General features: G+C 45.9%; 1 protein-coding gene across 7 annotated transcripts in view; it reads left to right on the forward strand.

Moving 5' to 3' along the window:
- The window catches only part of MAPKAPK5 (MAPK activated protein kinase 5), a 429232-nt gene that overhangs the window by 378702 nt on the left and 26576 nt on the right, over positions 1 to 23954 (forward strand). For all 7 annotated transcript variants that reach the window (XM_086943071.1, XM_086943068.1, XM_086943069.1 and 4 more), the window contains 2 exons: positions 8833 to 8953; positions 9638 to 9768. In XM_086943071.1, the coding sequence (XP_086799197.1) occupies positions 8833 to 8953; positions 9638 to 9768 (252 nt within the window). The remainder of the gene's footprint in view (positions 1 to 8832; positions 8954 to 9637; positions 9769 to 23954) is intronic.

Below are 23954 nucleotides of genomic sequence, written 5' to 3' on the forward strand. Positions count from 1 at the left end.
CACACACACAACCCCCCCACACACAACCCCCCCACACACACAGCCCCCCCACACACAACCCCCCCACACACACAACCACACACACACAAACCCCCCACACATACAACCCCCAAACATAACCCCTTCACACACACAACCACACACACACAACCCCAAACACCACACACAACCCCACACACACAATCCCACACAACTACACATCACACACACATAACCACACACACAACACACAACCACACACAACCACACACAACCATCTATCTATCGCCCTCACTCTTATCGCCCTCACTCTTATCGCCCTCACTCTTATCGCCCTCACTCTTATCGCCCTCACTCTTATCGCCCTCACTCTTATCGCCCTCACTCTTATCGCCCTCACTCTTATCGCCCTCCCTCTTATCGCCCTCCCTCTTATCGCCCTCACTCTATCCATCTATCGCCCTCACTCTATCCATCTATCGCCCTCACTCTATCCATCTATCGCCCTCATTCTATCTATCGAGCGCCCTCACACTATCGAGCGCCCTCACTCTATCCCCCAGTCAATTTTTGACTAACTTTTTGGGATCATTTTTGATCATTTCTCGAAGTCTAGCGACTCCGATCGGTCCCATAGGGATGCCTGGTTTCAAGCACTGCGAGGATTGTGACCGCACGATGTCGGTCACGGATCCTCACCACCTGTGCCTAACTTGTCTAGGCGTCGACGACAAGGCCTGCTCTGACTGCCGGGCCCTCTCTTAGAAAGCCAGGCGGGAGCGGTCCCGCAGGCGACTCGAACTACGGCAGTCGGCCCCACGCCGCGTGAGGTCCCGGTCCCACGAGAGGTCGAGGGACAGGTCGCGGGGACGGAGCCACCACAGCTCCGGGAGTCGGCACCACTCCTCCGGGTCAAAGTCGTCTTCAGGTAAGAAGCACAAGAAGTCGAAGAGGCGTCATTGTTCTTCTGACTCCCCCCGACGCTTGCGCGATGCGGCCGGGGGTTCGGGTGACACCGCCCATGCGGTTCCTTCGCGGGCGCAGCGTCCCGCCCCACACCCTCCGGTCCCTGGGCGAGACGCGACGCCGGAGGAGATCGAGCGCTTCCCCATGGCCATGAGGTCCCTTTCTCCTCCGACGGGCTCCGCGGCGCCTTCGGGCCCAGCGGACCCGTCTGGGGCCCCTAGCGGGTCGGGGGCTTCGGCCGGACGCCGCCCCGGCGCCTTAGGGCCCCACAGTCCCGACACCGCCGGCGCTTCTGGATCGTCACCGGTGGACCTTACGACCCCCCCCCCCCGGCGTCGGTCCGTCAGGTGTCGCCTCCTGCGCCGCCCCCGATGCCTCCTTTGCTCCGGTTCCGACATCGGAACGGCGCCGCTTTCGACGCCGTTTGGAGATTTTCACTTCTACGAACCGGCCCCATTGATTGACAACCCTGAGTATCAGGAGATGGGTGATAAGGAGGATTGGGAGGGGTCTGAGGACCCTATGACAAAGGAGTGTCAGTCTCAAGAGGACTGGGCAGGAGACCTTGGGGAGGCCAGTGGCCTGGACACCTCTCCAGACACTGGTTTGGTCTCCCCTCCTACCGTGGCTTTGGAGGAGGGGCAACCTATAGTGTGGTGTTGATGAGGGCTGCCAAGGCCTTGAGCTCCCCGTCGCGGCCATGAGGACTAACCTCCTCACTGAGGTCCTTAAACCGCAGTCAAGCTCGGCCGAGTCTCTGCTGCTCTTTAATGAGGCCTTGACCAACGTTCTTTTGGGCACTTGGTCCAGGCCAGCTACGGGTTCGCGCGTGGATAGGAACGTGGCCAGAAGCCACCGCCCGGCCCGGGGTGACCCATGTTTCCTGTCCACCCACCTCATCCCCGAGAGTCTGGTCATCCAGGCCTCCAATTCCCAGACCGCATTCCCGTCGGCTCCGCCAGACAGGGAATCCAAGAGGTACGAGCAGTACGGGAAAAAGTTCTTCTCCTCCCTTAGTCTGGGACTGCGGTCTTCCAACACCGCATGCCTCTTGGGCCGCTACACCCACTCTCTGTGGGAGACGGTTGCGGAAGTGCTGCCAGAGTGTCCGTTGGAGGTACGGGCCAAACTCGGCCAAGCCCTTGTGGAAGGTCGGGATGCAGCCAAATATTCCATCCGGTGTGGGCTGGATACCACCGACTCACTAGGTAGAGCGATGGCAACGACGGTGGCGGTTAGACGCCAAGCCTGGTTGAGGTCCGCCAACTTTTCGGCAGATGTCCAAAACACTCTGATGGACATGCTGTTTGATGGCCGTCGCCTTTTTGGCGACAAGGCAGACCACGCGCTTGAGCGCTTTAAGGACTCCAGGGCTACGGCCAAGTCCTTGGGCCTCTCGGCCCCTCGCCAGCAAACGGGTGCCTTTCGCGGCCAAGGAAGGGGCGCCCCCACACGTGCCGCCAGTCACACGCCGCAAACTAACATCCAGCGCGGTGGCGGCCGTGGAAATCGCCGTGGAGGCGGTCGGGGACAACGGCAAGGCCAGTCCACACCTTGCCCCTCAGCATCCGCCTCAAAACCCTCCTAGTACGTGCTTCTCGGCCCATGTGACGCCAGTGGGGGGCAGGGTTCCCCATCACCACTCTCACTGGCGCACTGTCACTTCGGACAGGTGGGTGCTGCAGATCGTCCGGAGGGGCTACTCCCTCCCCTTCGAGACGACCCCTCAAGCCATGCCACCGCAACACCACTGCGTATCGGGGGATCACTTGCGGCTTCTGCAGGATGAAGTTTCGGCCCTCTTGGCCAAGGGGGCCATTGAGCGCGTTCCTGGGCCAGAAGTAGGACGTGGTTGCTACTCCCACTACTTTCTGGTACCCAAGAAGGGCAAAGGAGGCCTACGATCTATCTTGGACCTACGGAACGTCAACGGCTTCCTCCGGAAGGAGAAGTTCAAGATGCTGACTCTGGCTCAGGTCTTAGCTGCCCTGGACCCAGGAGACTGGATGGTAGCGTTGGACTTGCAGGAAGCTTATTTCCACATCTCCGTCCTGCCGGCCCATGGGCGTTACCTGTGGTTCACGGTAGGCCACGAGCACTTTCAGTTTACCGTGCTCCCCTTCGGCCTTACAAGCGCCCCACGGGTGTTCACGAAGGTGATGGCGGTGGTCGCAGCTCATCTGCGCAGGTTAGGGGTTTCAGTCTTCCCCTACCTCGACGACTGGTTGTTGAAGGCGGGCTCGCCCCAGACAGTCGTCAACCACCTCCAGACTACGGCAGACCTCTTGCACCAGCTTGGGTTCTCCATCAATGTGCCGCAGTCACACCTGTGTCCCTCTCAGAAGCTCCTTTTCATCGGAGCGGTTCTCGACTCGGAGCAGTTTTGGGTTTACCCACCCGAACAGCGGGTTCGGGATATACAGGCTCTGATTCCAATCTTCCAGCCTTCATCCCGAGTTTCGGTCAGGTTGACGCTGTGGCTTCTGGGGCTGATGGCTTCCTGCATCCTTCTGGTGCATCACGCCCGGTGGTGGATGCGGGCTCTGCAGTGGGACCTGAAGTTTCAATGGGCCCAGCATCAGGGCAACCTGTCCGACCATGTCCTGATCTCGGAGGGCACTGCGAGACAGCTGCAGTGGTGGCTCACGGACCGTGATTGGGTCAGCTGCAGATCCCTCTCCCTTCCCCAACCGGAGTACGTAGTTGTGACGGACGCGTCCCTCCAGGGCTAGGGAGGCCACATGGGAGAGGCGGAGATCAGAGGTCTCTGGTCTCCGGCGGAGTCCCCGCTCCATATCAACCTTTTGGAGCTGCTGGCGATTCGATGATGCACTGGGCCAGGGACAGACTGATTTGCATATAGCCAGGTTCTGAGCTGGGATGGTGCAGTGAGATAAATAACGGTGATGGATCAAGCCCTGATCTTTGGACTGGGTAAGAGTGGTCTGCTTAATTCAGACACTCTGTTCATCACCACCCCCTTTTCTGAATCGTTTTTGGCCACTATAGGTGTGGCAGGGTATACTCAGACATGAGTCCCTTTCTCACTGCACCATCAGGATTCAAGCAAGCCGGGCCGAAGACGGCTGAAATGCCAGAAACCGGTCCCCGGTAGCTTGTCTCCTTTCTGGTGAAGAATTGGCTTGGTAGTTTAGTCTGCCCTGTTCCCATGATGCACTGGGCCAGGGACAGACTGATTTGCATATAGCCAGGTTCTGAGCTGGGATGGTGCAGTGAGATAAATAACGGTGATGGATCAAGCCCTGATCTTTGGACTGGGTAAGAGTGGTCTGCTTAATTCAGACACTCTGTTCATCACCACCCCCTTTTCTGACTCAATCTATCTGGACCGCACACGCCAGTTCCGGGTGGATGACCAACTCTTTGTCGGTTACGTGGGCGCTAAGAAGGGGATAGCGGTGCACAATCGGACCATCTCGCGGTGGATCATCTTGTGTATCCAGGCGTGTTACTCCTTGGCAAAGAAGGAACCCCCTGTTGGGCTGAGGGCTCATTCCACTCGAGCCACAGCGACTACAACTGCCTTGGGCCGAGGTGTGCCCTTGCAGGACATTTGCCAGGCGGCTATGTGGGCCTCGCTGCACACGTTTGCAAGACACTATTGCTTGGACAGTAAAGTCCGGAGGGATGGCTTCTTTGGCCGTTCCGTCCTCCAGGACTTTCTGGTGTGATTATTGGTTCGCAGACCCACCACCGGGGTTGGTATTGCTGGGGTATCTATTCTAAGGTAAGGAATCTATCACTAACGTGTCTCTTTCAGATGCACAAGTTACTACTTGTGTAACGATAGATCTGTAAGAGACATTAGTTAGTGATAGATTCCTTACCGACTCACCCATCCTCCATGTTATGCAAACCGATATCTAGGGTTAAGGTCATCCCCTTTCAGGGCCCTAGTTTCAGGGCCCTAGTTTCAAGGCACCAGTGTTGGTTTTTGGCATAGCTCTGCGTTTCTGGTGCGGAAAAGCTGTTTCTAAGAACTGACGTCAGCACGCGGAGGCGGCGTCTAAGTACACCGACAACATCATCACGGCGCCCACGACGCCGACGACGGACGCGGAGCTGCAGACGACGCCTTCCAACGCGCAAGGGTACTGCTACGCAAAAGTTTCCGGATCCAGTCTGATGCCTGGGGATATTCTAAGGTAAGGAATCTATCACTAACTAATGTCTCTTACAGATATATCGTTACACAAGTAGTAACTTGTGCTTTAGCAATTCTGATGATACAAGACAATGGGCATGCAAACTGAGTCAGAGCTTTGGGACAGTCACCAATTATTTGCATTAGAGAGAACACAGCAGGAGTACAATAACTCCTCCCGCACGATTGCAAAGGTTTTGGATCTCAGGACATTAGCTACCAAACAAACATGACTTTCAAAGACCCTTTCTGACACTTTGTTTAATCTCATTGGGAAGGAAAGCAGTTAGCTTCCAGTCAGAATAATAAGCCATAGTATTGCTAAAAATGTCACTCTGACCCCATCCTAGAGCTCATTAACTAACCTCCCGTAGAAAGGGGGGCAAGACATAACATCATGAAACTCTGTGGAAAGAGTTTCACAGCTCCTTCTGAAGCAGGTCAAGAAAGGAAGTATCGAACGAGGAGATGAAGGAATGTGTTTACCTGGTTAACAATTAGTTAGGAGATGGCATCTAATCCTAGATCCCAAAACATGAAAGTATATCTGAAAGAAAACAATCAAGTGGTCTAAGCTACAGGGGTTCGTTTGTTATTATTTGTCAGGGAGACTGTTTTTGTAATCTGGAAAACACTCATTTTAGCACCCCCTTAATAAATGCATCATATTCTGGGATGAGTGGTTTGAGTCTGATTCTTGACTCTTGGCTCCAACAGCCCAGACGTTATCCTAAGTGCCTAGCACCTGCTGCAGTTCTGCAACAAGGCATTCCTCATTAAAGAGCCAAAGGAAAGTGATCCCAGATGAGTGCGGAAGCCTCAGATCAAACCAACTAAAACCAGCTTTGCCAATATTGATTTGCCATTCACGTGTGCATATAAAAGTATACTGTTTCTAATTGTAGACAGTTCATTCATAATTTAAGTTGATTCATTTGGTCCTTTAATGTTTGACCTTGTCTTCAAGATGTTTTTTCTTAATTATAAACTGTCAGATCTTTGGGCCAGATGTAGTATTTTTGCAACCAGTAAAGAATTTGGAGTGTTAGTAAAAATTCAATGTTTTGCAACCAGATTTCACTTGCAAAACTTGAATACTTATGATACTGATTTGAAATTTATATGGGACACCCTCAACACACTCCTGCCAGATACCAAATTGGTATCCATTTGGAACCTCATTTGAGCAGTTGGAATAACTTTTCTGACTACAAAAATAGAATTAGTATGTAGAAAAAACATTGTAATTGTTGCAAACGCCTAATTGAAGAGTTTGCAACAGTTAAAAATGATTAATATATCTGGCCTTTCATTCTGGCACAATAATATATATTTTTTTCCTTTTTCTTTTTTTCCACTTTATCTCCTGCGACATTTTGAAATAAAGTATATTATTATTTTCAAACCTACTGTGTGCACCTCTAATATTTTAGTGACTTGGAAGATGTACTCTTGATGTGTATACGTCGTATCTATAATCTTCCGGAAATATGATAATTGTCTGAGTAACGGGTTTAAAATAGTCTTCGTAAAGGTTGGCATTTACCAAGTGATGCCAGCTTCCTTAGTATTTGTTATTTCAAAATAGGTTTTGAGACAGGAGATGATGTTGGATGAGCAGAAGGTAGTTATTTCTGTAGGATTAGTCATGCTGCCTATGTTGTCTGTAAAAGAATGGAAACGTTTGTCTTCCACTGATATTCTTCCAGCAAAGAGTTCCAAATAAGCAGTTTTCCTAAGAATCTACATGTTACATTTTGGGAAGCTGGCTGTACAGTGCAGTTTTTCATCTCTGAATAGGCAATTTGGGATGATTTGTATTTGCTATTGGGTACAATGCTTGTATGATTTCTGCTGCTTTCTCTATTCCTTCTGTACATTCTTTATTTAAGTAAGTGAGAAACGATGTCTCCAGGAAAAACATTTTTGTTTATCCAAAAAACATGGTTCCAGATGTTCATGCTAATATAACGAAACATAGTATAATAGGACATTTAGCTAGGCAACAACAGTTGCATTCTTGTTGTTTTAATTTTTGCCGCTGAAAATTAAATTCTCTTAACTGGGACAGAAAGGAATAGATATCAGAAAAGAAACTCCTATCTATGAAACAGCATTTCCATCCACAAATCTTTCACACCAGTAATTAAAATAATAATAATAATAAACGGGGCTATGATCCGATGATTTAAACTAGCAGCGCGTGTTTGTGAGGTCAGCTCTGAGGCTTCTTGGCCTACTGTATCCTACTTGTGGACCACGTCAGGTAGCATATGTGAGTTTTACATTGGAATCTGATGTCCTAGAGAGGATCTTAAGGTTTTTTATTGGTTCTTTTTGTTGGACAAGAAGTTCAAGACTGGTCTCAAAAACAATGGCTATCCACAGGGTAAATTGCTTACTCTGCAGTGGTAGTTCAAGATGTTGATTTCTAAACTGGTATTTCGATGTATGCAATCAAGGCAAAAGATGATTACTCGTACTTCTATATAATAACCTCACAGTGGACCATTTTATGATTTCTAGCTAGAGTATCTACAACCAGCATATGTTGAGCTCTGCACCTCCAGTCCATCAAGTTGAAGGTAACGAAGACCATTTAGTTAAATTTGTTAGGAGATGCATCTGGAGCCCATCCCACACAAGCTCTCTAGATTTCTCTACAATTGGATTGTCTATGCCCAACACAGTCTCTTCTCTGCCAGATACCTTGGTGCCAGACGCTCGGGTAGGAATAGGCTTTCTTGATTTTTCACTGCCACCCGAAGAGGGTTCAGGTCTGAAATTATGCCTGACCCAAGTTACACATCCAATAATCAAGCATGGCATTCTGTTTTGAGAGCCCTTTGCTTTATGGCTTCCTATGTTCAAGGAATGCCGCTGGAATAACGGTGAGAAGAATATAGATGCATCTGGTGTATGAATCACACATATTTAGTCCGTACTGGTCGCTGTCTTTTACAGGACCCAGAAAGATGGGTTGTTTTAGAACACCTACAACAAGTCTTATTTTGCAGTGCACCTTTCAACCAAAGTGTGTGTTTCCATTGGAAAGATATTTGGGTGTATACATGCTTTTTCACCTCTGGAACACTGTGAAATTCCTCCCGACATCATCACTCACTCTTTAAGAAAAAGTAAACTCTTCACTGATGTTAAATTGATAAAATAAAAGACTCTTTTTAGTTGACTGCAGCTTGAACTTCGCTTGCTGGGTGAGCAAGCTACACTGTAGGCTAAGAGGATCTCTTATACTGACTATCACGAGGATAAGCTTGAACTGAGTGGTTTTTCTTACTGAGGTCCGTTATGATTCAGTCAGACTTTTTTTTTTTAATACTACTTTCTCTTCGGATGCTGTATAATTCCTCAGTGTTCTGCATGAAAGTAGGGTTCAGTTTCTCTAATGAGAGGAGCATATAGGTTTTTAGGTGGCTCGTACTTTTGGGCTGGGGTTCCTGCCCAATAAGGAAATATATTCCATTTTTTTTTCTCTTTTTTTTTTTTTTAAATTAAAATATATAGAAAAAGGAAAGATATTCCATACGCACTCCATTTCTCTGCTGTTACATATTTTCCCTGAGGAAGGACAGTTGCAGATTTGTGGTGTTACTGTGCCATGTAATTACTATTACTGAATCTAATCTGTAAATTACATATTTTAAAAGCGAATCCTTATGTATTTCCTCTTGAAGATAGTTTACTTTTTTTACTTCTTGCAGGCTGCTGAAAGTCAAGCCTGAAGAAAGGCTCACCATTGAAGGAGTTTTGGACCATCCCTGGTTGAATTGCACAGAGGCTCTTGATAATATTTTGCCGTCTGCTCAAATGATGATGGACAAGGTTTACACACAATTGTTTTACACAATTTTTGTTTCACAGAATTTCTCAAAAACTTTCCTTTTAAACATTAATTTATGACAAAGGTAACATCATTATCTAATTCATGTTTTATGCCATCTTATGGAAGCTTTAGAGCATTGAGGCCTACTTCTGTGCTTGATTGATGGAAAGATAGATGATAAGCTAATTTGTTGGTATCTTTCTCTTGAACCACATCATCTCATTACTCATATCCCTGTAATGTTGTTTTAGTCCATTTTTTTGATGCACCCCAAATTACATCATGGTACAGTACTCGCTAAAACTCAACTCCTTCATTGTTTGTAAAGTCTCATTATAAGCTATGCAAAAAATGTGCATAATATCAATTTGTATGAATCAACCCAGTGATTGTTCTCCAATTAATTATTTTAAACATAGTTGAGATGTAGAACATTTGAGTAACCCTATTACCTCTTCTCTCTATCACAGCATTATCTGCTCAGCAAGACTATCCCAATATTGTTTTGCCATTAGTGTGTATAGCCTCCTAACAAGATGTAAAGGCACTGCATTCCCTAATTGTCCTAATGATAGAAAATGAATGCAATGATGTCTTAGTTCATAGTGTTATTAGTGGTGGCTTGGAATTCACATGCACAAAGGACCTAATTAAGTAATAAATGTAGCATTTTCCATTGACAGGCAGTAGTTGCTGGGATACAGCAAGCTCATGCAGAACAGCTTGCGAACATGAGAATACAAGATCTGAAAGTCAGTCTCAAACCTTTAAATACGGTCAATAATCCAATTTTACGTAAAAGAAAGTTATTAGGGTAAGTTATGTTTCTTGTTATTTAATTAAATAATGTATTTAAATTGTGCGTAAATTCTCATTCATGCCTTTCTTTATTGTATTTCAGTGCGGTAATCTACAGCCTTCAAATCTGATTTCTAACATTTATATATTTGTGATTGCCTTTTTGATGTTCCCTGTAACAAAGAACTCTATACAGGTTTAGGGCTGCTAATAGGGCCGTGATCTGCAAAGAAAATGTGTCTTAAGCTCATAAGTTAAATATCTTGAGGATAGACAGTTGGTTATGTGGCCTACTTCCTGTAGGCATTTTCATTTTGGAGTGTTCCAAGACTTTTTGTTTGTATAGATGACCTTCAATATATCTGTAAATCTATCCGTAAACCCCCCTTTGACTTCCTCTGCGCTTCCTATTTGGTAGTTTCTACTGGAACAGTGTCACATGACTTCACTGGCCTACATTATAATGTCTAAAAACTTGTGATACTCCATTTTATTTGCTTAGTCTTCCATCTGTCACTTTGAAATGGTAAGTAGAAATACTTCTAGAAGCAATGTTTATCTTTCTATATCTTGTATATTCCTCTTCAGACTTTTTGCTCTTCAGATTATTGCTTAGTATACTTTAATTTTCCCCTTGACTCCGGCATATAAAGATCAAGTCCTCTGGAGTGTTTCAAGTCAAACATTTTGGGTTCTTTACAGTGAAGTTAGTTACAGATCCACAACCAAGGAACTTTACCTGTTCAGCTTCTGCTGATGTACTTTAGCCATTAAAAAACGATCCATCTGTCATACAATCTTCAATGTTAGCTTGTCCTGATGGCAACCTGTCCAATTAACATCACACAATGAGTTTGGCATATGTTGTCTATTTCTATGTTCCTTCCTTTTGCTGATATTGTGTAAACACGGGCTCTTGCCCACCAAATTTCTTGCATTCCTCTATTCCTGTAGTAGTCCTTTGAAAATTGTCTATGTAAATATTATTCGCTCACAGAAGACAATTAATCTGTTCTTGAATTAGGCTGATTGCTGTTTATTGATAGATTATCACCCTATCTCTTAATGAAACATTTTTTTTAAATCTTGCAAGACAAACCTAAAGATAGATTTATTTTTACCAACTGTATTTTTATTTTGAATACATTGACTAACAAATCTTAAGTTTTATGCAAATATTCCTCACAATGATACACAAGGAAATAAGGAACCACACTTTTAAAAGCATTATTGTACTCATTTGACCCATCTCTAATAGAATTCACTCATGATGATTGTATTGCATGTTAATTGTTTTTTTTATAATGCTAACCCACCCCTTGCGTGACCCTAAATACTTTATGGCTGGTCAAGTAAGAAGCTACTGCATTTGTACCATTTATATTGTGCTTCATACCCTTGACAAGCTTATGAAAAGCTCAGGTATGCATTGAGTTCCTGGGCGTCCTTTAGAGTGAACTATGCCAGCAACAACTTGGGGCCATATCTCTGTAACAAACCTATTAAACCACAAGAATATTAATTTTAATGCTGTATGTTGTTTGCACTACATATGTCATACAATGTACTGCTGACACAAATGTTCTTGAGAGTAACGGTAACTGTATACTAACAAATGCACATTCAAACAGTTATTACTGCATTGCAAAGTCAATATTCGTAGTATGTCTTGGCTGCAGATACACATGCTATGCATACTCCTGGCATCTAGTGTTGGGCCCAGATTCTGCAAGTTGGTTTTCGGGTTTCATCAAGGAATTTATATGGTTTGCGTCATATCTCCTCCTCCTCAAGGCATTGTTCTGCCATTGGGCTAGGACCGACTGCATCGGAAATCTTCCTAGCCTCCTAGGAAAAATAATAACTTACACGATTTGGATTAAAGTATGCAGTGACCAACGTTAGCACCAGTAAAGAATGTCTGTCTCCAGATGATGGAGATGAAAAAAGAAAGACCATTTCGCAGGTGCACTTAGTGCGGGACAAAATATGCTCACTTGGACATGCATCAAGAAGGTAAATTGTGTTTATCACCTGAGCATAAGGAACAAGAGTGCGCAGCATGTAACTGGTTAAAAAATGAAAAGAAGCTGTGGAATAGAAGAGATCGGCTCCTAGTGCGCAATATGCAAATGGCAGACGAGGCTGAGTTCTCCCACGATGAATCGCAGAGCGAAGGGGAGCGACCCTTGACCTGCTGGTAGGTCGCTCCCCCACCACACAGCACTGTCTGTTTGCCCTGACGCTGCCGCTGCTGGAAGTTGAGGCCCTCCTCCACCCGCAGGCTACCACCTGCACCTCATCCCTGGTCAGCGCCGGATTTAGACTTGAATAGGCCCTAAGCTATTTGAAATATGGGGCCCTTTATAAGTCCAGATATTCTATGTGACTATGTCAGTGACAAATATGATTTTCGGATACCTAGAGGGTTAAACTGAAATACAATTAAGAAGTATATTGATAGTGAAATAATAAATATTTAACTTAAAATCATTTTTATTCATAACAAACTTGAAAATGCAAACTCTGGTAAAAAGAAACAAAAGTTCTTTTAAAAGGCACAATTTACAAAGGCTTATTACCTAATCTCTTGAAACATGTTATAAGGATTAAGGAATTATATTAAACTAAAATATTTTCTTTCTTGCCTTTGCTAGAGCAAAGTCACTGATGACATCATCAAATGATAAACTGCGTAGTTTGTCGCTTTCTATGCACATGAGCCTGAGGGAACATAATTTATTTTGAGTCATTGTTGTTCTAAATTCATTTTTTATCCTCTTCAGCTGAGAAAAAGCTTTCTCCAGAGCAATTTGCAACCATCATACTAAGAAGCAATCTCAAAACTGCTTTTACATTAGGGAATACTGATTGGACACGATAAATGTTACCCTATACAGGTCCTGATGTGTCAGGCTATCTTGTTCCGCTGAACCATGGGCTTGACTACGTCTAACATATTTATGAAAATGCTTGACTTCTCCTACAAGATTCATGTCCACATCTTCAGGATATGTTTGGCATAAAACACTAACTCCTTCATGAATCTCTTCTTCTGTAGCTTCTAGTTTTGTTAAGAATGAAAACTTTTTTGCAGTATCATTGCATACTGAGACCCTCTGTGCTAGACTTGACTCTAATGCATCCTTCACAGGTATAAATGTTTTGATTCTGAACTTGTCTCTTGGCTCAAGGTTCTCTAAAGCATCATCTTCATCATCATTGATATGCCTTCTTCTATATCTTCTTTTCTTGTAATCAACATCAGGCAATTTTTTCTTTGCTTCTTCTCCAAAATGATCAAAAAGATCCGTGGAACCTTTAACAAAAAACGAAAGTGAAGCATACAATTTCCTACATACATCTAGACTAATTTGAGGGTCTTGCAATGATTGACTAGTCTTGTGAAATTCACCCAGCAAGTAACTCCACAAATATAACAATACCATAAATTCAAACTCCTCTATTTTATTCAAAATGTTTATGGCTTGATTTCTTGTTTCGTCTTTCTCTGTAGTATCAATATGCAGCTGATGCAATGCAGAAATTATTCCATCATAACTATCAAGTATTGCACTTGTGGCCATTGAATGTGCTTCCCATCTAGTCTTTGACAAAGACTTTGGAACTTTTGAATCATCTTTGAAGAATAACAATAGTACTGCCCATCTATGTATAGATGATGAAAAGAAATTATATATTTCTTGAACAATTCCAAAAAGGTTTACTGCATCTAAACAACAGTCAACTGCTGCTCTACCAACAAGATTCAGGGAATGACCAGCACATGGAATATACATAGCATACTTGTTAGTCTTCAATATTATTTCTTGCATACCCTTGTATTTGCCAGACATATTGGCAGCATTATCATATGACTGGCCTCGACACTTACTAAAATCTATTTTGCACTCATTTGTAAGGTAGTTGTGCACCATCTTAGCCATACTTTACCCAGTGTGGCTACCCATCTCTAGGAAAGTTAGAAAACGTTCAATAGGGAGGCCATCATCTGGTGAAACATACCTCACAATAACAGTGAGCTGAGAGAAGTGTGGCTCAATGGTTAGAGCGGCAGACCCTCATGCAGAGGTCTGGCCCGGGACCAGGGTTCAATTCCCCGCCTCGGCGGGTCTTGAGCTCAAAATTCCACGGACCTGATAATTCTCGCCTCGGTGCCTATTCTAATCATAGATTCCCACTCTGAAACTCTGGGCAATAGCTTGCTTAATCTCCACAACGGCCCCCACAACGCTAAAAGGATGCCTGGCCTCCACCTTGGGGGTGCCCAGGAGTGTACGCCTCACAGGGAAAGCCAGGATGGGTTCCACAGCGGTATTCGTACAAGCGCCTTGAGACCCTTGCGGGTGAGTAGTGCGCTATAGAAGTATCAATTTACATTTTACATTTACATCAATATGGGACCGGTCTGGAGTGGAATCTACAGATAAACTGAAGTACCCTGCAGTTCTTAAATCATCCAAGATTGAGTCTCTTACTTTGTGCCATAATTTTGATAAATTCATCACATATTGTTTTAGAAAGATAAGATGTGACACCTGATCCTTTATTCCCAAATGTTTTATATGGCTTGCTAGAAAAGGATCAAATTTTGCTATAAGTTCGAATAATCCAAATAAATTGCCATTGTGAGGAGAACCAAATGTTTCCTTATCTCCTCTGAAAGGTAAACCACGCTCTGCCATAGTAATTATGACTGCCACAACTCGTTAAAGAACATTTTTCCAGTACTGCCGTTTATTATTTATCTGTTATACTAGTTGGCAGTCACTTGTTGAGCCACGTTTTCTTGTAAGATATGTTACCGAAGCTGTTCTATGGTCTACAGAGTTTTCATGACTTTGAACTAAATAGTTGTTGCGAAAATCACAAAATCCATCGGATGATAATAGTGTAGAAGAATTTGAAAAGAGTTTACACACGAAACAGTATACACGACCAGTTGCTGGCGAATATACTAACCATTATCTGCAATATTTTTCACCATTAGCCCGTTTGGGATAGAACAAGCTTTTCGAGCAATATCTGTCTTGGTTTGCACAAAGCTTCTTTGATTTTTCAAATGAGCCATTTGAGTGCGGACATTCTGACGGACCTTTTTCTACCCAGTATAAAATCTCATCTTTACTTAAATCACCCCATACCCCAACATCATTCTGTTTGTTTTTTGATGCTGCATCGTCTGTGCTTGTACTACTCTCTGGTTTATAAATCTTAATATTTGTTTCTTCTTTCGTTGAAGTAGATTCTATACAACTAGATGTACCAGGCTCTGTATCAGGAATAGGGTGAATATCCCGTGACTGACTCACTGTGGTAGAGGCTTTTGGTTCATCAAGGCCCATATCTATCTTCTTCTTTTTTAAGAAACTATCTAATTTTGTTAACTTGCTAAGTTCTTCTCCAGCTCTCTGCTTCTTTTTCCTCTTTTAAGCTCCACTTTTATAACTTCTGGTTGACATCTTGCAAACTATGGGCAGAATATTTAATATAACTTTAAACATACTACATTTAAAAGTAATATAATGCATGACATATTTTTTCATTGAAAATGTCCTGTGATATTACCACTACTTACCATCAAGCGATATTTTTATAATAAATAAACATGCAAAGAGAAAATTAACAATATCCTCTCAAGTTTTATATTAGTTTAATTAATTAAATTGACGAAGAAAAAAAACAGTTCACATATACATTAATACTTAATTTAATACAATCAAAACAAAATATGTATTTTTTAATGTGCAGTTCTTTCAAATATATATTTAATAAAACCAAATTGTAAGTTTATATATTAAACTTACAATTTATTATTATACTGACAAAAAAAACGTTAAAAATATATATGCTGTAAGAGCAGGCAATCACTTTAGATTTAATATTGACGGCCACCGTGTTAACGGAAAGTGCCTGGCTGTAAGGACCTTTGATGTTAACCTCTGCTTCCACCATGCTTTATTCCTTAACGCACATGTAATGCACGGTGGCATGGCAGCCGATGTTAAAATCCAAGGTACTTGCATGCACTGAGCTGCTTTCAACGACTACTACGCAAAGGCAAATGAAAGCGTGGTTAAGTCAGTGAAAGCGTATTAGTGCAGGCAAGAAACTTGCATTTAACATCGGATGCCCAGTACCTAAAAGGACTATTAATTTTAACGTTGTCTGCCCCTGCGCTCTATTACTGAAGGCAGATCTAAAGCGCAAAGGCAGCCAACGTTAAAATCAAGGGGCCTTTCAGGCATTCCTTCGATTTTATCAACGCTGCTACGGCTGAATTAGAGGCCCACTTACCTCATAACTGCCCGATTTTACAGACTCTGCCACTGCTAGATTAGGGGCCCACTTACCTCACAGCTGCTCCGGGAGGCCCAGATCGAAAACAAATGCAAAGTGCGGTTCCAGGCTGCGATGTACTGTTTCAGGCTGCAAATCGCGGTGCCAGCCCGGAAATGACAGGTGGCGCATGACTAAGTCTAAGAGGAAGAACATCACGTTCTTCAGCCCGCCCCAGCTAAGCTCACTTCAGCCAATCGGAGCAGCTGGTTTGTGTGAGGGCAGGCAAGGGCGATGATAGCTGTGAAAGACAATGAAGGATTACAAAATACAATGCTTATAAAGCCTTATATGACGTCTCAATAATTAGATAGCAGCGCGAGCTACTCTCAGGGTCTGCAAGCTTCTACCGGTAGCTCGCGATCGACCGGTTGGAGTTGGAGACCCTGCCCTGCCCTAGGCAAATAGCGCTTTGTTCTTCGAAAAGACGCGCTAAAAAAATTCAGTGAAGTGGGTGAAGAGTATGGGACATCCCGGACGTGCAGCATTGGGACTAATAATATTTTTTGGGGGTCCCCAAGAAAGATGGGGCCCCAAGCTATAGCTTGTGTAAATCCTGCGCTGTCCCTGGTGACCAGTGATCGGCCCTAGGTTTGTATCTTGAAGCCCGTTTTTGCCTGTGTATCCCCCTTGCTGCCATTGTTTTGGCCACTGTTTTTTTTCCTTCTGCTCGATTTGGTATCTTGTGCCCGTTTTGCCTTCTGTCTCCCCCTAACTGCCATTGTTTTGCCCATTTTTCTTCTGTTTGATTTTGCATCTTGTGCCCGTTTTTCTCCTCCATCTCCCCCTCGCTGCCCCGTTCCCGCCGCTGTGTCCCCGCACCCGCTCTCTCCCATTTGCTACCCCTGCCTCCCAGCTGATCCTCCCTCCCACATCCTCCTATATGACGCCCGCTGTGCGGCTGGCGCGCCGATGGCGAGCCTAAGGCAAGCCCGTCAGCGCCCATCCATGCCTGGACCGCGCCCATCGCCAGAACCCCTGGTCCCCGCACCCGCCACGACGACCACCGCTACGACACCTGCACACTCCAGGCCCTTAACCCCGGAAGGACCCACACCTGCTTCAAGGCCGCCGCAAAACGCACACACAGTCCCTTCACCTGCTGGAACTGCAGTTACACCAGCATCAGAGCCACCGAACAACCCGCCAAGAAAGACCTGCATCCTACTGAACACCTGCTCCGCACGCAAACACGCCGTCGAGCTCTGGGATCTGCTCGACACAACGTCACTGGACGTCGCCTTCCTCACAGAGACCTGGATGAATAACTCCTCCGCACCCGACATATTCATAGCCATCCCTGCCAGCTACAAGATCACCTGCAGTCTGAGGAGGAATTGCCATCGTCCACAAGAACAGCATCAGGGTCTTGACCAGCACCAACGACACTCTCAGCTCTGTCGAACACCTGCATTTACAGATCCACACAGACCCCAAATCCACCCTCCGAGGCATCCTAGTCTATAGACCCCTCGGACCCCAACCCCAGTTCAGCCACTCCATCAGCACGCACGCCCTGACCTCCACCGACTAATCCTCATCGGACACCTGAACTTTCACCTAGAGAACAACAACCGCAGCAACTCGACAACCCTGATCGATACATGTCAACCTCGGACTGAAACAACTCGTCACAACGCCCACCCACTCCGCAGGCCACACGCTTGACCTCATCTTCTCCGCAAGCCCCCACGTCGCCTTCAGCCACACCACCGAACTCCTCTGGACCGACCACCTCTGCATCCACTTCTCCTTCCAGAAACCCACCATACACCACCGCACCCAACAGATCCCCCGCCGTTGCTGGAGAAAAATCACTGAAGACCAATGTCAACCAAACCTTGCTCTGAGCTCACCCACCGAACCTCCAACACCGACGACGCTGCCCGCAACCTCAGATGCTGGATCGACGACTGCGCCAACACTCTCGCCCTGCTGAAGAAACCCCCCCACAGAGATGCCAGCAAGAGGGCCAGCTGGTCCACCCCAGAACTCCTAGCCTATAAGCGAGCCTGCCGAAAGCTAGAGAAGAAATGGCACAGCGAACAGACCCCAGACAGCCACGCAGCCCACAAGTATTCCACCCGCAACCACCACCACCACCTCATCAGGGCGGGCAAGAACACCTCCTTCAAGGATCGCCTCGACAACAACGCACACAATAGCAAGGATCTCTTTAACATCGTGAAGGAACTTTTCAACCCCAGCTCCAACACCAACTACATCCCGCCGTTGCAAGCCCTGTGCGACTCCCACGCCATTTTCTTCCACCCCAAGATAGCAGACATCCACGACCGCTTCGATACCCACACAGCCCCAACAGACCGCAACACAACAGTCTCTCCGCACACCATCGACCACGACCCCCTGCTAGCCTGATCCAGCGTGAGCATCGATGACCTCATCAAGACCATGAGCACAATCTACTCCGGCTCCCCATCAGACCCATTTCCCCACCACATCTTCAAGAAAGCCAGCAGCTCCATCGCACCCCACCTGCGAAACGTCTTCAATCTCTCCCTCGAGACTGCGACCTTCCCAGAAAGCTGGAAACATGCCGAGATCAACGCCCTATTCAAAAAACCCAAGGCTGACCCTAAAAACCTCAAGAACTTCCGATCCAAATCTCTGCTCCCGTTCCCGGCCAAGGTCCTCGAGAAGATCGTCAACAGACAGCTAACCCGATAACTCGAAGAAAACAGAATCCTGGACCCTTCCCAGTCAGGATTCCGCAGCAACCACAGCACCAAGACTACCCTAATCGCTGCCACCAACATCAGGAAACTGCTGGACAACGGTGAGACCACAGTCCTCATCCTCCTGGACCTCTCCGCCGCCTTGACACCTTCTGCCACCGCACACTATGCACACGCCTCCACGCCATAGGGATCCGAGACCGAGCCCTGGAATGGACCACCTCCTTCCTCTCCGGCCGAACCGAGAGCATCCGCCTCCCCCCATTCCGATCCGAAGCCTCCGAGATCATCTGCGGCGTACCCCAGGGCTCCTCCCTCAGCCCGACACTGTTCAACATTTACATGGCCCTGCTCGCACACATCGCCCAACAGCACGACCACAACATAATCTCCTATGCCGACAACACTCAACTGATCCTCTCCCTCACCAATGACCCCATCACAGCCAAAGCCAACCTCCACGAAGGAATGAAGGCCGTCGCTGACTAGATGAAAACCAGCCGACTGAAGCTGAACACGGACAAAAAGGAAGTCCTCATCCTCTGCTCCAACCCCTCAGCCTGGTACGACTCCTGGTGGCCGACAGCACTGGGGGCAGCCCCGACAAACACCGACCACGCACGCAACCTAGGAATCATCCTCAACTCAACGCTCTCTATGACCAAGCAAGTCAACCCCATCTTCTCCTCCTGTGTCAACACCCTCTGCATGCTCCACAAAATCTACAGGTGGATCCCGACAGAAACAAGAAGAACAGTCACCCAGGCCCTTGTCAGTAGCAGACTCGACTACGGAAACGCCCCCTAAGCAGGAGCCCCGACCATGCTCATCAAACGACTGCAACGCATCCAAAACTCCTCTGCACGACTGATCCTTGACGTACCACGGCACAGCCACATCACCCCCCACCTGAGGAACCTGCACTGGCTACACGTCAACAAGAGGATATCCTTCAAGCTCCTCATCCACGCACACAAGGCACTCCACAAGAACGGCTTATCCTACCTCAACAAACGTCGTTCTTTCTACACCCCCAACTGCCAGCTACGCCGCACTCGCCACCATCCCGCACTTCCGAAGGAAAACCACTGGCGGGAGGTCCTTCTCCCACCTCGCCGCCAAGACCTGGAACACCCTCCCACTGAACCTACGACAGACCCAAGACCTAATGACGTTCAGGAGGCTACTCAAGACCTGGCTGTTCGATCAGTAGCTGCCCCCCAGTGCCTGAAGACCCTCACTGGTATGTAGTGCACTCTACAAATATTGTTGATTGATTGATTGAAGGGGAGATCGAAGTCAATACGGCAACACAATGTGGGTTAGTTATCACAGGCCCCCACTATGTCGCCTCAGGAGAGTTCGGTGGGGATGAAGGAACCCTAATCCACATGGAGGACACCACACCGCAGACTCTGGTATCAGGTCAGGACCGAAAACAAAAATGATGCCAAGAACTGTGGGTAATATCGCTCCCCTGCCCACGTGCTTAGAAAATCTTGCACACACCTCCCCCCTCCACACCACGGTACGCCACAGCCTTCGAGCTCAGGTCGCCCCCGCGAGCATGCCTCGGAGCCAAGAAGGGGCGAGAAAGTTCTCAATTCCTCTCGGGCGACAAGGCCGAAACATGAGGATGGCACCGACACAACACCAGCACCAAAGCATAAATCTACATAGAAGAATACTTCGGAATCGACAAACACCAAACATGCTTGCACTTCTGATCCGATGAAGCGATCGGGCTCGAGCCATTTGGACTCCAAAAATGCATAGACTCCGAGAAAGGAGAAGGAACATAGCAAACTTCAGGATCAAAGAAAAGCCATGTTTCCATGACAGTGAAGTCCTTGACACATTCCACAGCCATACCACTGGCAACAGGGAAGAACAAAACACATATCCAAATACATGAGGAACAGGGTAATGGGTTTGAAGGACTGCATACTATATGCTACAAAAACTCAAGAACTCTTCAAAAAGGCAGGGCCAAGACCTACAGCCGCCACCAAAAAGAGGGGCCACAAGGCCCATATCATTTAGTCAACCTGAATCCCCAGAACCACAATCACCCTCACCAACACAGGAAGAGGAGGAGGGGGATATACCTCAACAGGATTATGATGCTGATGATTCTCAAGAAAATCAACAGCACAGCCCAGACCCATGGCATGATTATGATGTGGTTCTACCTGATGCTGATATCGAATACGAGTCCCATGACAGTCAGATGACGCATCATCTGATCATAGTGTCATCCAGAGGGCTGCAGAATACCACAAACGTCCTATGCCCACCACAGAAGAAGAAACTGATTTTTTGGTAGAGACCCTATCACGCATAGAACGCACAATGCAATACCTTCCTATGATTGGCTCTGTCTTGCAAGTCTCCAAAGACATATTTAAGGACCCGTTAAAATCAAGGGGACTTATGCCACGCATCGAAAGAAAGTACAGCCTTTCACCAACTGACCCAATATATAAAGGATATCAGCTGACAGCCTAGTGGTTACAACTGATAGAAAAAGGACAGCATCACAGGGCACTGGAGATATGCCACCTCTTAATAAGGGAGAGTAAGCGGATCAACACAACAGAATAAAAGGGTTGCTCCAGGACACGCAAACCACTGGAAAATTGCTAACTCAGTCGGATTGCTATCTCGTTATAATAGAGCAACATGGGATGAGATGCAGGAACTGATTCAACATCTCCCAGAGGAATATAAAAAATTAGGAGTAGAGTTAGTGATGAGGGCAGACAAACTTTAAACGCTACCATTAGATGTGCACTTGATGGAACAGGCACTGTTGCAAGAGGCATCAGCAGTTCAATACTGCTGGGTAGACGTGTGGCTATGCATTTCTGGGCTTAAGCCTGAGATGCAACAGCACATTCTGAACATTCCATTAGATGGGGAACATCTATTTGGCCTAAAAGTGGATATGCAGCTAGAGAAAATAAAAAAAGATGCATACACTGCAAAATCAATGTGTGCTTTGCAAGTCACACCACAAAAGCAGCAGTACTTTCAGCATTATCAAGTGAGAGGGGCCTTCAAAAGTCCTAACACAGGAAACATGCTACCAGAGGCAACAAAAACAGTACCACCAACAAGCAAGTTGAGGGTACTGTAGAGGTGGTTACAAGAATAGAGGAAGAGGTAAAGGCACACCCACAAGAGAAGCCTCTACACCCAAACAGTGACTTCCCAACACCCAAACAATGACTTTCCAACACTTCCCCTCCAACACTTCCCCTCCGATCACAAAACACCTATAGGAGGAAGGCCGCAACAGTTCCATCAATTATGGGTGCTACAAATCGTCAGGCAGGGATATTGACTAGAATTAACATTGCAACCGCCAAATATCCCACCACGAAAACGCATACTAAATCCGCAGCATCTACATCCGCCAAAGGAAGAAGAAAAGCATTACTACAGAAAGGGGCCATAGAACAGGTCCCATTCAAACATCACAACAAAGGAGTATATTCTGTTTACTTTCTAAAACCAAAAAGGATGGGTTGCTACGTGTAATATCCTATCATTCCCTATGTGATGCATTTATACCATCTTTAGAATGTTCATAGATGCTGCAGTCAGAATGTTAGTACTCTGACTGCAGAGTGACAGTTTGGATGGGCTGAGCACCTGGATAGGAGCTCCTGGTGGGGTCTCCCTATGGTCTCAATCTGACCTTACTATTGACTTATCTCTACTTCTCAATAAACCTACTTGGGAACTACCTACAAGCGTGGACCTATTTACTACATTATTTTGGCGACGAGATTTAAAGAACCCTCTTCTGTCACCTCTTCAAGCGCTACAAGCAATGTACAAGCAAGTTACTGGAACAAGATATTCTGTAATTTAATCAAGGCACCTCAACTGGCATCGTGACCCCACCAGTGACCTGCCACCGGTCGCCCTCTCAATAAACCTACTTGGGAACTACCTACAAGCGTGGACCTATTTACTACACTACGTCCCATACCAAACTTGGCAGCTGACTGACATCTCCATGAGGGATACGAAAAGCCTTTATTCCAAGCACTCGCAATTCTATAGTACAAGTGATCTAACATCCTTATAACAAAATTCAAGGGAAATCCCTTTCATTTTCTTTGGATCCAATTCTTTTAGTCTCACCCACAGAGCAACACATGTTTCGTCTCTGTTTGGGATACACCCGCGACTTCCTCAAGGCTGTCAACATCTTCAGAGTTAACTCCAATCTCGTGTCCAGTTGTAATTCTGTTCCCGTCCGTCACATGTCCTGGTCCGTCCTTGTGATTTCTTAAGCTATGCTTATGTAGAATTCCACATCTAAGAATATTATTATTTCCTTTCTGAACTGATGAGTAAATGTAATATTAGTTCCAGTGTAATTAAGGGCCTCACAAAATTGTTGTAATTTGTCTATAGGGCATGTCCAGATCATTATGCAGTCGTCAATGTATCGACCCGTGAAAAGGGTTGAGTTATTCCATTGTGTCTCTGTGAAGCCGCAGATCCACTCTTCCTCCAGTCACCCCATAAAGAGGTTGGCGTAGGAAGAAGAAAACCTGGAGCCCATCGCCACACCTTGTATTTGTTTGTACCAATTGTTTTTAAACAAACATATTATTGTGTGGGATAAGTTTGGTCAGGTCAATCAACATTTCACTGGATTCATACATGCTAGCTAATTTAATTGACAAGGAGTGTTTTAATGCAGGGATACCCAAATTGTGTTGTATACTGGGTATATAGTGCTGTCATGTCCAATGTTACCATTGTCATAGAGTGCTCCCAGGTAATGTCCATCAAAATGCTGAGGATATGTTTTGTGTCCCTAATATATGATGGGAGGTTGGACACAGTTGGCTGTAAGAATAGGTCCACATATTCAGAGTGTCTTTCAGTGGGACCTCCTATACTAGAGACTAAAGGCCTCCCTGGTGGGAAAGGGAGATCGTAATACATTTTGGGCAGGGTGTAGAGGCAGGGATGTTTAGGCGATCCACTCTTAAATATGTGTATTCATCATTGGTTAGAAGACAGCCGTCATACCACTGTTTTTGAGATTTATTAATATCTATTGTCAGATTCCATATTGGGTTATGTTTAATACCCTCATAGCAATTTGTGTCAGTATGTC

This window comes from Lissotriton vulgaris, chromosome 11 (genome assembly GCF_964263255.1).
Source record: "Lissotriton vulgaris chromosome 11, aLisVul1.2, whole genome shotgun sequence".
In the NCBI taxonomy this organism is placed as follows: domain Eukaryota; kingdom Metazoa; phylum Chordata; class Amphibia; order Caudata; family Salamandridae; genus Lissotriton; species Lissotriton vulgaris.